The sequence below is a fragment of the Manacus candei genome, unplaced genomic scaffold (assembly GCF_025592945.1).
Source record: "Manacus candei isolate 608988 ecotype Guabito, Panama unplaced genomic scaffold, ASM2559294v1 h1tg000095l, whole genome shotgun sequence".
NCBI classification, from domain to species: domain Eukaryota; kingdom Metazoa; phylum Chordata; class Aves; order Passeriformes; family Pipridae; genus Manacus; species Manacus candei.
In genome coordinates, this window is record NW_026138143.1 from 2,089,541 (window position 1) to 2,103,452 (window position 13,912).

Genomic DNA, 13,912 nt, shown 5'->3' on the forward strand with positions numbered 1-13,912 from the left:
CCTTTACAGAAAAAGCAGAGTTGTAGACATCTATTGTCAAAAAAAACCAAAAGAAGCTAAATGCAAATGCAAATTTGATTTATATTATGAGACTAAATGCAGAATTACTTTTTTTTATTACAGTACATTTTATGTTTTCTGCTTCTTCTTCTTCCATAACTTAGAGAAGCCTGGAATACCTACTCATTGTCCTACAAATCATGACACCTCAACTAATATGTCATTAAAATAATTGAACTATTAAAAGATAAAAGAACTATTAAAAGGACAATTAATACAGACAGTATTGAAGGTTCTACATTAATCTTTCCTCTCAATCTAACTATTTATATCATATGTGAATACATATGCTCTTCTCTTCTTGACGTACTTTCCATCATGTACACAGGGTCCTTTTTCTAGAGAGTGCTAATACAGAAACATGCATTTGTTGTGAAGCTTCACTAATACAATACAGAGTCTGTATGGCACTTTGGCACTGTTCTGGATGAAAAGCATTACGTGCACGTAAGCTGTGTCATTAAAAAAAACAATTTGGGAGATTAGAAAGAGCGAAAGCGAGAAAGAAAATGATGGTTCTGAAAGAGAATAATGGCGCTAGGAAGTCAAAATTTTATCTTCCTAGGCTTACATAATTACCAGTCTGAAGTAGCTATTCACTTTATTTACCCTTGTAAAATAAACTCTCTTTGTGTGCTCATATGTTCTGTTGCATTTTGGAATTAATTGCAAATCATGTCTATTGAAACACCAGCGACAAATCATTTTCTAACAATGTGCAGGAGGAATGAAGAAGGTCAACTCGTAAATTAGTATTTATTCAGTCACCTACTAGCCTTGCTTCCAAACTTCAGAGATCTCAATATCTTCTTTCGTAACTTCTCCAGTTTTAAAACTTTTGGCCTAAATGTCCATACACAGATGCTATACGTGCAATTTTATGCAAAAAAAAAAAATGGAAACAGATTGGATACAACTGCTTGGTTTGTAGATGTATTATTTCAAAATCTGTATTACTTCAAAATACATGGAAAGTAGCAACTGTTAAATTTAATACTATCTCTGAGAATATGAATGTGTGGTATAAAGTTGTGGCATTCTGAATGACTATAGAATTTTTTTAGTAACACTTCAATTAAATGGCTACTGTGAATGCCATATCATGTCAGCTTAAATTGGTGAAACTCAATTAAACACAATACAGTTAGCTCTGATTCTGACCACTCTTGAAGTGAGCTAAATCATGACACATCCTGATATCTGACTAGGTCAGGTGCTGGGCTAGAGCTGACTTGTTCTTTGGTTACTATAAAACTGATAGAAAAAACCTTGGTTTTGACAGGAAATAACTTCAATAAAGGAAATGAAGTTTTGTCACCACAATAAGTTACTGTTTTCAATGTCATATTACTGAAAAATACATTTTTGGTAGGTGAAAAATTTTAACTTGGGATCTAAAAGCAATTTCACTGCTCCTCTTTCTCTGATTTTTAATCACATTGATTTTCTTCCAGCTTTTCCTTCCTTGTCAGTTCCTGCCATGACCCTAGTGCAGTGGTGTGTTGTCCATTAAACTGCACTAGTTTCTCTTCTGGCCTTTTTCTGAGCACAAGCTTCCATTTCCTGCTGATCTACATGATGCCTGGAGAATTGGTTTTTTTTGAAATGAGATTTGTTTACCACTGTGTGTGGTAAATGCCACTCCTAACAGTGTAAACACATATGTTGGTTTAGCTTATCTGTGTCTTTCAAATCCTCTATGTTATGCTCCAGTAAATTTTACCACAGAACCTTTGCAATAGGCACATTCCACCCACCCAAAGCCTTTACAAATATTCTCACGCAAATGTCTTGCTTCTCAGTATAATTTTCTGAGTAATCTCTGTAGCTTGGTCATTCTTGCTGTCAAGTGTCATTTTCATCTGTAAAGGGTAAAAAGACAAGCAAAGAAAACCAAATATGTCTACAAAACAAAAAATTGATAAGGCAAGTGGAACAGTTGTTTGTTAGTGATTTCAGATTTGCAACGAGGGTTTGAAATGAAGATTCTCAGACTTTTCCTCATCTGAGGAAGATCAAACTGTGGGATTGAAGGGATTGCTGAGAGAAATTGTTAAGACAGTCAGTGTCTCACTCCTGCCTCACTGAACAAGGAATCTGTCCCTCTTCATTCATTGCAAAGGGAACTCAGACACCTTATTTACAGAACCAACTCAAACGACACATGTACTTCTATGTCATCCATTACACAAAAACTGCAGCTCATCTGGCAATATCTGCAGCCCTAGACTATCTTCACCTTTTCTGAGAAGAAACTCCCTTTGATTCAGCCATCTGCCAGACAGCTGGAACCTTCAGGCTCCAGGACCATGCCAACAGAAGATGTGAGTGGAAGAGGTAAAGTCAGAACAAAGTGTCATCCTCTTGTTTGGTGCACAGCTCTCTGGAAAATATTCTAGTGGTCCTGGGGGTAAGCAAGACAAGGCATCAGCCAGCAGTAAAGAAGGCCAACTGCATTCTGGGCTATATTAAAAGGATTACATCCAGTAGTTCCAGAGAAGTTATCATCTCCCTCTACTAGACCACAGCTGGAATAATGTCTAAAATTTTGGATCCCCAGTACAAGATATATTGGAGTAAGCTCAGTGAAAAGCCATCAAAATGGTTAAGGAGAGTTGGAGTGCTTGTCCTGAGGGGAGAGACTGAGGGACCACAGCATGTTAAGCCTGGAGAAGGAAAAAATTTGGACCTAAGAGAAGACTGCCAGTGCCTGTTGGGAGGCTGTTGAGATAGAGCTAGATTCTTCACACAGTGGTACATGAAGGAAGGACAAGAGACAACAGATATGAGATAAAAAACAGGTTTTTACCAGATATTAAGAAACCCTATTTCTCTGTTAGGATAATCAGATAGTGGAACAGGTTGCCTAGAAAGAGTGTGTCCTCATCACTGGAGGTTTTAAAGACCAAACTGGCTGAAGTCCCATGTCACCTGCCCTGATCTCAGAGCCAATCCTACTCTGAGCAGCAAGTCAGACAGGATGACCATCTTAGATCCCATCCAAGCTGAATTATTCTGTGATTCCGTAATTCTAAATCACTATGTGTGCTGTTCAGAAAAACAGCTGCTGGAAAAGGCAACTTTAGCTACCTCTTAGGTGTTGGTTTTACCCTGTCTGACATTCTACACTCAGAAGAATGCTGTGTTTCATTCTGAAAAATTTTAAGGCTAGTCTAAAATCATGTCTATCTTTCAAATTAATAAGCTCTATGGAACTGACTCTGGGGAAATGTAGAGACTTCTGGTGTTTCCATCTGATTTTTTTCTTCCAGCACCCTGTCTCCCAAATCCGCACCTCAACCCTGTACTGCTGTAGTGAGTAAATGCAAGGAATACAGCAGGAGGATGACCATGTATAACTCCAGTGCAACCACATAAAATCAGAGGCAAGAAATAGTGTTGCAGAATGTTATAAAATAAGTATTTGTAAGCCAAGTAATTTAACTGGTATGTAAAAAGCTTTTTCTGCCTTCCTTGCATAAGACTAGCTTGTTTGTCATCATTTCAGGATCGATACTTTTTCTCAGAACAGAACAGAAGAGAATACTACATAAAGTCACACTATACATTATTGGTATTAATGGCTTAGCATCAAACTCACACTTTTAACAATAACTCTTTCTGCCTGAAACTTGCTATTGCTTTACCCTGCTGTCAGCACTCCTCCACAGAACATCTGTTTTTCATCCATTTTCGCTTTCCTCCAAAGTCTGACTTTTCTCCCCACAGTTTCAGAGATCCCAAACCTGCTCATTTTCTGACTGCTTTCAGCATTCAGTGTTAGCCAGACCGTGACTGACAGGAGGAGAAAACATGTAAGGTCAGTCAACCTGCTGCAGAAAACATACACAATGGATGCAACAAATACACAGGCTTGGTAATATTCTTTGGTAATATGTTGTGTGAACAACATGGGAGGTAAGGCATGTTCCAGCAAGTGATCTTAAGTAATACATTAATTGGCATAAGAATGGAGACACTGCAGTTGAGTTGACTAGAACGTGAGACCTGGCATCCAACGTTCCTGTTGTCTATGGATGTCACTTATAAATATATTTCCCCTAGAGGCAGGTGATTTTCAGGCTCTTCAAGGAACTACCTGAATGTCATTTGTTTACCTCCTCCCAGTCATGGGACATCACAGCTATGACAGATGGGACCAACAGCATCTATTCGAGAGATCAGGTGCAAGGTAAATGCTTTTATATCGCTTAGCACTGAATGCAAAATGTTCATGGACTTCCAAGGAAATCCTAAGCCTTGCCAAATCTTGATCCACTGATATCAGTGTCATTTTTCCAATGGACTTAATGAAACTGGGAAATTTCCCTCTAGATTAAGTAAAGTAATTGTTCCACTCTGTATCTTTGAAATATTTTCTCTATTTGAGGTACATTGTTGGGGTATTTGTTGCAATTCTGGAAAATCTTTATTCCTGCAAAGCACTTCTACTCCAGAACATTAAAACAGCATCATAATGCATCTACCCAAGAAATATATATTGCAGAGCATAACCTCTATGAAAGCAGACAGCATTTCACTGATAATTTCTAGATAACCCCTGGAATTTCTTGGCTGTTTCTATTTTCCATAAAGAAGTATAATTAAAAGAAAAAAATTATGAGTGAAATTTGCAGCATGAATTCCTGAACTAATTTCATCAATGTCAGTAGAATTAGAATGGAGATTAATTTAGTTCTGTGACTGTTGAGGAAAGAAGTTGGTAAAGTTATGGATTTTTTTGGTGTGCCTTTATTTTTCTGATAGTGGAGACAAAATTATATTCTGTATGGACCCCTGTATTGCCTAAATAACATATTCAATCTGAAGCGTGATTTGCCCTTCATAATTTATTGTTCTCTTCACTAATGTTCTTATTGCAACAGACAGTTGCAGCATTGCCATTAGGATTTTGTCACCATTTTATGTAAACCAAACTGAAAGTTAGTTTTCTGTCTTATGTATTCAATGTTTAAAAGATATTACCTACATGAAAATGTAAGATCCTGGAAGTTCTTTAGAAATATAGTCTTGGCCTTGTTTTTGCATGTTTTTCTATGCTATTGCATATTTTTTTGGATATGTTACAATATTTCCAATCAGTCGTTAATAATAGGTTTAGCAGTTGTTTCAACCTCCCTTGAAATTCTTGTTCTCATTTTTATTCCATAGAAGGCAATTTAGGGATCCACCTGCAAACACTTGCTATCCAACACTGTGCTTGCTACCATTAATAGTCATTGTGAAATCAAAGCAGCAAGTACTTTACCTAGTAATAGGAGTCTGGAGGACTGGAGCTGAGGTTGCAAATGTTCACCTAATTTTGGGAGGACATTCAGGCAACCATGTTTCACACTACAAGTATATACTATGTTCTATAAGGCCTCTCTTCTAGTTGTAACACTGCCTCTGACCAGTTGCATGTCATTGAACGTGGGTCATACTGGGTCATGCTCCAGTTTATCTGGATTTAGGATAGAAACACAAACTATTCCTGGGCATTTGGGAACAAAATGCCTCATTAGATTATTTGAGAACTAGCTGTGCCAGTGACAGAAGTACACTGAGGTCTTCAGTAGAAATGTACCCTTCTGAAAAGTCTGCGAAAAGAAAAATTTTTAAAAAGATCTTACTCTACCCATCATTTCTATGTGGGCATCACACTTGTAACTCCCACTGTTTCTGTATCCAGTGGTTCCACTCTGGGGCCCATTACACTAAACATTAAAGAAGAACATCCTGATAGCATCAATATTTATGCTTCACTTTGTCCATATAATTGTGTTTATATCTTGAGGCATCTAATTTCAGGTTTCCTACACTATCAATGGGGAACAGGTGGATTCTTAATTTCTCACAGGTCATTATAAAGACAATATGTTCTTCTAGTCTAAGCAGCTAATTTAGATGCTTAAAACTCAGCTGCGTCGAAAACTCTGCATTGAAGCAACTGAATGCAAACAGAAGACAAACCTCAGGCATAAAGTTCAAAGTAGTAATTTGGGAAGGAATCATTACTAAAAGGAGCAATGACTATATAAATTTGGTATCTATGCTATTGCTTTGTCTGTGTTCTGTACTGTGCTCCAACCTTTTCTTGGTGAGCCAGATGAGAGGGACCCCTCTGCATTTAAGTCTAATCCAAAGTCCAGGGTTTCACAGTGTTTGCTTTTTCAAAGAATCAAGGACATTTTTCAAATTTAAGAAATCACAAATAAGAAATACATGATAATGGAAATGGCAGAGGCATGAAATATCTCTCCTGTTAAAGTAACAGAATGTTTTGAAAGTTTAGAGAAAATAGACATCCTGACAAAGCATTTGACCACAATAATTTTCATTCTTCATTTAAAATTCTAGTATTTTCTTCTCTGTTTCTTTTATCCAGTAAAACTCCATTCAGGTTTCTACCTGTTGAGACAACACAGATGCAATGGTTTTTAGTTTAGTTAACCAACAACTAACTAAATTAAAAGGCTTTTATTTCACAGTAGCAAACTACCATTATTATAAAATTTCAAGACACAATGTACAGCATAAAATGGGTTTATCAAACATCATTTTCAAACCGCAGAATTGATGGAAGCTATGACACACAATCTAAATTCAAATTTTAGGTCTACTAAATTTTATCAGTAATTTGAGTGCAACAAGCCGATTTTTATTTTTTTGGTACTTTTATGCAAATAAATGCACACACACTTCCCCAAAACACAGAGCTCAATAAAAATGTTTGCAAAACATCTTTAAGAGTTCACATTTGTATTCTTTAGTGAGTGGCTTACAAATGTCTTTAAATTAAAAAGAAAAGAATCAAAAAGCACTGCAGCACAGTGTATGAGCAAAGGATTTTATTGTACTTTGCGAAGAGTATCCTATTCCATCACTGCTTCTGCCATCCTAATATATTCACATGAACACAAAAAATGGGAACTAGTTCAAAGAAGTATTAAAGAGTAAGTTTTATTGACATTTATTATGACACAGACAGAACATTAAGACATGCAATAAAATACCAGTCTGCCTGTGACTCTAAGTTTTATTTTTGTTTGCAACCACACAAATCTTACTACAAATCTTACTACTGCTTTTTATACCTCTAATTTTGACTTTATATTTTTTGAACATAGCTCTAAGCCAACTATACTAGGCTACTGGGGAAACCATACATGGTCAAACTACCAAAAGTCTGCACCACATGGAAAGTTAGTCTGTATCCGTGTACTGTTGATAGACATACACAACAGCACTTTATCTGGTTAAATCTTTGTTCTCTGTACAAAGGAATTCTCCACCACAAAGATTCACTAACATAGAACTTAGATTAAAAGCACTTCTTTGACTTTTTCTGAAATAATGAGATCAAAAAGGAAGATCCGATCTTGACCTCTCAAACCTAGGAAAAATAAGTGCTATGGAAATATCACACATCATCTTTCTCTGACTGAAAATACCGTCTGGTTGACATTCAGAAGACTTCCTTATTTGCCTGGGATTTCTTGATGTATGGCAGCATGATCAGAGCTACTGTACAGGGACTACAACCAGGCTGCCATGCTTTAAGATGACCTGGGACATACTCACAGACCTGGATATGAACAGAAGTTGATGACTTTTGGAAAACACTGTACTGACTGCACACATGTGACAGTTTGTTTATACCTGACTGCTCAGGTATCTCCAGACTTGTATATATTCACTGTTTTTGGAACATGAAGGAGGTCAACTCTTCTTTTGCACTTACCGTGGCTTCATTTGAAATCATCCATGTATATATTTCTGGCAACTAATTTTGCGCCTTAGAATTGACAGAATACTACAAGTCGGAAGTGACTACCAAAGGTCATCTAGACCAACATTCTGTTCAAAGCAGAGCTAACTTCAAGTAAGTGCAAGTTACTCATCAGCTTGTCCAGCTGTGTTTTGAAAATGTCCAACATTAGAGACACACTGTCACTCCGAGCCCTGTTCTACTGCACAGACACTCTCACTGCCACAAACCTTCTCCTCTCAGTTGGAAATTCCCTTGTGACCATTATCTCTTAGTCTTTCACAAGGCATCTTCAGGGAGAGTCTAGCTTCATCTTCTCTATGACCCCCCCTTTTAGGTAGTAGAAGCCTGCAATTCCATCCCACCTGGTCATCTCCTCTAGACTAAAAAAACAGCTGGTTTCTCCTTGCTTGGTGTATGCTGCAGCCATCAAACACTATAGTGCTCCTCCACTGGACTCCCCCCATTTTGTAACCACCTCTCCGACAATCAGGACCCAGACCTGCTCACAGTGTTTCAGACATGGTCTCAAAGGTGTTTAACAGATGGGAATAGTCACTTCTCTCAGCCTCCAAGATACTCTCTTGCTAATGCAGTTTTTTGTTGCTGTCAGGACTCACTTCTGACTCATGTCCAGCTCATTGTCCACCAGGTCCTTTTCTACAGATCTGCTTTCTAGACAGCCAGCTCCAGCCTGTGCTCTTGCAGAGGGATACTGCATCACAGATGCAGGACTTAGCATTTGCCTTCACTAAGTGTCCTGAGATTCCCATCAGCCCATTTTTGCAGCTTGCAAAGGTCCCTCTGAATGGCTGCCCTGCCTGCCAGCAAGTTACTCATGATCCAGGAATGAGGTGGCTGAGGATGCAACTGTGTCACTTTGTCAGTGTTGGGAAGAAAGGGTTAAAAGCAGGAGACTGGCAAGGAGGACTGTAAATTACTCAAGTGACCTTGCAGATGGGAATAACTCTTGATGAGCCTGTGTGAATACCAGCCCAGTGATCCTCTAACATGGATCAAGTTTGATGGTGCCTGCATCTCCACTTGTGTACCTCTGCCTGGGTGTTGCTTCAGGGATCCCCTGGTTAGCAAGGTAATGAAAGTAAATTTACTCTTTGAATTCTAGCTGTGAATTTGTGGTTATCTCAGCTGCCTGCCTCTATCAGTTCACACAGTCAGGTTGCTGGTTTAGACTCCCACAAATTATCTGGGTAGGGCAGGACATTCCCAACCTATGGTATGTACACAACTAGTGGTATAAAGGCAAGTTTTGAAAAGGCAACAGCACCACAGCAGTAAAAATCCTGGTACAAAGCTAACATGTGCTGGTGCTGTACTCAGGGAAGAAAAACAGTTTGGGAAGTCTTGATCTATCAATTCTTACAAGACAGTACATGTAAAGCCACATCAGACATTTAAACATCACCTATTTATGCTCTAATGTGACCGTGCAGAGATTACCAAAAAGCATCCTAGAAACAAGATATGCTTCCTTGACCATTTTTTGCTTGTAATGGCAATTAACAGATGTAGACCCTTTTGTCACAATCATTTAACCCAAGGAAAGATTAGCTTCTTCAGATTCAGTGCAGTAGTTTAAAAGTTAACCACCTATAACCATTTTCCTCCTCAAGCCAAAGTCCTTCCCAGATGAGTTGGGTTAGCATGATGCCAAGCGAGGTCTTTGTCAGTCTTGGTGCAAGTTATCTTGAAGCACAACCAGGCAAGCCTCACCAGCCTCTGCTATGCTGCAGAGGCAAGAGTTGTAATAAACAGCTGGGAATGGTAGCATCCAAACTTTCATTTGACTTGCATAAAGGGAGATTGGGAAAAGGGAAGGAAAGGTCTAACAATTAGCTTGTTTCAAATCAAATTTCTTCAGCCAGGGAGGCAAATTCCTGAAAAAAATTTACGTGTAGGTTTATGGGCACATGAGCACTGCTAAGACTATGGACTCACTTCTAGTCTTAAGGAAATCCAACAATCCAAAGACCACTGTAAATGTCCTCTTGTGCTGACAAAGTTCAGTTATTGCCGCTTGGCATCATTTGGTAACAACCCTCATGGGAAAGTCTTCACTGGATACATAGTGGAGTTGGGGAAAGCATGAATGGGTGGAATCCAGAAACAAGACTCCTTTTGTGGACTTGGCTACTCAGTCTCTGCATTGACTTTCTGGAATCTGAAAGTCTCCTCTGGGCTCTGGAACCTGGCAGCACAAAGGCTTTGAAGATGCTGTTTAGCAAGACCAAAGACTTCCATAATCTTTTTACTAACCCACACTCTCATGGGTGGCACTTGTTCTTTTTTCTGACATTTTTCACTTCTTTTAAGTTTGGTAAAAAGGTAAGAAAGAGGGGGATTGAATCAGCATTCAACAGGAGTCTAGAACAGCTAGGAAGGACTTCAGACAGTCAAGTTAAAAGGTCAAGCTGTTGAATGTAGCTCTGCAGCTTACCAAATATAAAAAGGCATCAGTAATAACTTACTTAATCCATCATTGTAAAATGGCCAGTAGAAAAGAATTATCTTAAAACCTAGTGATTTTAAAAGAATGCTAAAATTAGAGCTAGCAGGGAATTTTTGGATGGAAAGCTTTTCATAGCACAATACTGCTGTGGATTTGTTGAAAACCGGACACTAAAAATGGATATATTCTCTTAACACTTCAGATGTGTATACTGAGACATTCCACAGCCAGTAAATGAAGAAGACAAACCAGGACATATATACTCCTGTACCCACATTTCTGAAGTCTCATTTCCACAACTCATTGTTTATTTGGAGAAACTCAAGCCAATCTAGAAGGTTTCTCTGATCAAAATTTTCTTGAATTTTTAAGTGGTACCACAACATAGACAAAAAGGAGTCCAGAAAGTCAGTAGTGTGGCGCTATAACATCATTAGTTGGTCCAGACACAAAGATTTGGATTTCTATCTCTCACATGCCAAACAAATACACAGATGGCAAATATATATTGCCATCTTCTCTTTCTTGGGGATGAAACAAGGAGCTTTTTTTTCCTACAGTCTTTTTATACATAAAATATTGATTCAAATTTATTTGGTAAAGTCTTCATTCCTTCTGACAGTTTTCAGTCAAATGAGAGCTGACGTTAGGCCATGGAGAATCTACTCACACATTTGCCTCCTGTCTTGCCTCCCTTGCACAAATAGATCCAAATTTGTCTAATTATCCTACACTGCTCTTCATTGAACATGGTTGTTCTTTTGTACTGTCCCTTCTTTTTGCAAAATCAGATTTGCTTGTTTTTTTTCTTCAGGTTGCTGCAACTTGAACTGATCCTAACTCCCTAGATTTCTTTCTTTTTACTATAGCAATAGGGAAATCTGTCACTATCCTTATAATACAGTCCAGAGATTTGGGAAGAACTAAAAAAATTATATATAACCTTGATAATCATGTGGGGTTTTTTTAAAACGTGAACGAACAGAATTTAGAAACTGCTAGTCTGGGCCTTCTGCAATTCAGCTGAGCATGTCTAAATTGTTTATACATATTTCACATTTCTGAGGCTTTCTTCCCTACTATACAAACCAGATCAACTGTATGAACCAGGTCATTCTCCAAAGTCTGGAGAGTATAAGACAGTAGATTCAGAGATGTGCCAACAAATGGTATGTGCATGTACCAACTATTTCCGTGTGGGTTCTGAGAAAGGACACTTTTGTAAGAAACTATTCTTTACTGTTAATCAAACCAGAATGTTTCATTCCTTAAAGGAATGAACTCAGCCCATTCCAAATAGCAAACTCCTGTTACTCTGCAATGGCCACTTAGTGATTCTTAGAAATCTGAAGGACTGAATCAACAGAAAACAATACCTGCTGGGGTAATTTTTTCTCCACAATTTTTCCCATTTCCTTGTTTCTGCATGTAGTATTGTGACTGCTGAACAGACGTGACCCGTAAGTGTGTTACTAACAATGTTGTATTTGGCTTTGACAGTGGTTTTACGCAGAGAGTGTTTGCAGAGGCAAGCCGTGCTCTTACTGACAGCACGCATCGCCTGAAAGCACTTGGCTCGCTGACAGACCAGCTTCTGTGGATTTTTCTGTAGAGATTTGGGATGTTATCATCCCTCGGTTATCTACACTTGTAGTCGCAAGTGGAGTGACCATGCACTCGCGACGAAGCCTCCCTAGTTGACAAGGCAGCATCTTGGACTGAACGTGTCACCGCTCTCTACGACTACCTGAAAGGAGGTTGGAATGAGCTGGGGGCCAGTCTCTTCTAGCGTGCCTATAGCGAGAGGACAGGAGGAAATGGCCTCAAGCTGAGAGGGGGTAGATTCAGATTAGGTACTAGAAAAAATTTTTTTCACTGTTAGGGGGTCAGGCATTGGAATAACTTGCCCAGGGAAGTGGTGGAGTCGCCATCCCTGGAGGTGTCTAAGAGGCATCTGGATCTGGCGCTGGGTGATACGGTTTAGTGGTTTAGGGGTTAGAGTGGTGGTACTGGGTGAAGGGTTGGACTGGGCGATCTTCAAGGTCTGTTCGAAAAGTGATGATTCCATGCCGCCAGGACAGCACTCCGCCCAACACAAATACGGTGTTAGGCTGCAAACTGGGGGCGTAGGGGTGCAGCTACACCTGCGCCAGCATCACCCTGCGAGTCAGACCCCTGCGAGGGCAGGCAGGAGCAGCGACCCTTCGCTCCCCGCTCCCACCGCGCACCCCTCGGCTCGGGGCTGAGGGCTCCCCCCTCCTTCCGCCGGGGGCGGGGCGGCCCCACGGCGCAGGGGCGGTGCCGGTCACGCGGGCGCGCGGCGGCCCCGCCCCGGCTCCGGCAGCGGCGGCGGCGGCGGCGGCGGGGGCGCGCGGCGGGTGCACCTGGCGCCCTCCTCGGGGCTCCGCGTCGCCGGGACAACCGGGAGCGCCGCCGCCGCGCCTCTGCCATGGTGAGGAGCCCCGGCACGGCCCCGCCGCCGGGCCCTGGCGGGGCTGGCCCGGCCGCTCGGGCGACCCGGGGCGGGGAGCGAGCGCCGGCCGGGCCGTGCGGGGCGGCCCCGGGTCCGTGCGGGCGGCGCCGCCGGAGGGGAGGGAGGGCGGTGGCCGGGGGAGCGCGGGGCGCGGGCACCGTATGGGTGCGGATGCGGCGCTGGGCGTGCGGGCCGGAGCGGGGCTGTGCCCACCCCCGCTGTGGCGGTGGGAAAGCAGAGTGTCTGTCTGCCTGCCTGCCTGTCTGTCTGTCAGTCAGTCGGTCAGTCCGAGGCAGGTGGGGCCGCGCTGTCCCCCGCTGTGGCAGCGGTGAGGTGTGACGGGCGCCTTCGCCTCCTCGCAGTGCAGCGCCGGAGCAGCCATGGCAGGGCTCTGCCTGGCGTGCGGAGCGGGTCAGGTGTGGCGCGGCGTGTTGCCCCCCCCGACAGCACGGGAGGGATGATGTGTGTTCGTGTGGGTGTGCGAAGCGGCTGGGCAGTGATGGAGGTGTGTCGTGCCCCTTGTGAAGTAGGGAGGGAGCGAAGGCGTGTGTCGGTGCACAGGACAGGGGCGGGATGTCACGGTGTGGATGCGCAGGGTTTGGGCGCTGAGCTATGTGCTTATACATGTGCCTTGAGCCAGGGTGTGGCCTGGGATGTGTGTATGTAGCAGATACACAGTAGGACACGAGCGTAATGTTATGCCTCTGTCTGCTGCGATTTGGGCTTCGGATATGTGTGTGTTTGTGTTGTAGGAGGGATGTGACATTGTGTGCAGGGCCATGACATGGCATCGTGTGCGTGTGTGTGTAGTTGTGTCTGCACGCCGCTGTCTGGCATGGGCTTGTGCCTGCGTGTATATAGAGTGAATATTGGGTGTGGCATAATCTGTGGATATTTTTAAAGGCATGTATGCTGTGGGTGTGGCAAGGATTATCTGTACTTTTATATGTACGTAGCAGATAGAGGGTATGGTATTCTGTGTGTATGGAGTAGCAGTGGCTTGTGTGTGTGAGTGTGCATAGCTGTGATGTTTTGATGTGTGTGCCCAGATGCATTTATGACAGATTTGTGGTATGTGTGTTGTGGGCACAAGGTTTGTTGCACCTGTGTCTAGGGACGGCGTGACATGGAGCACACA

The 13,912-nt window shown here is 41.8% G+C and overlaps 1 protein-coding gene across 3 annotated transcripts in view; it reads left to right on the forward strand.

Annotated features, from left to right (window-relative positions):
- Nucleotides 1-7,744: 7,744 nt before the first annotated feature.
- The window catches only part of FBXL2 (F-box and leucine rich repeat protein 2), a 56,366-nt gene continuing 50,198 nt past the window's right edge, over nucleotides 7,745-13,912 (forward strand). The window contains exon 1 of one of the 3 annotated variants that reach the window (XM_051768517.1): nucleotides 7,745-8,924. In XM_051768517.1, the coding sequence (XP_051624477.1) occupies nucleotides 8,805-8,924 (120 nt within the window). In that variant the 5' untranslated portion in view covers nucleotides 7,745-8,804. Of the gene's footprint in view, nucleotides 8,925-12,624; nucleotides 12,754-13,912 lie in introns of those variants that run through there. The other 2 variants (XM_051768516.1, XM_051768518.1) reach the window with 2 other exon arrangements.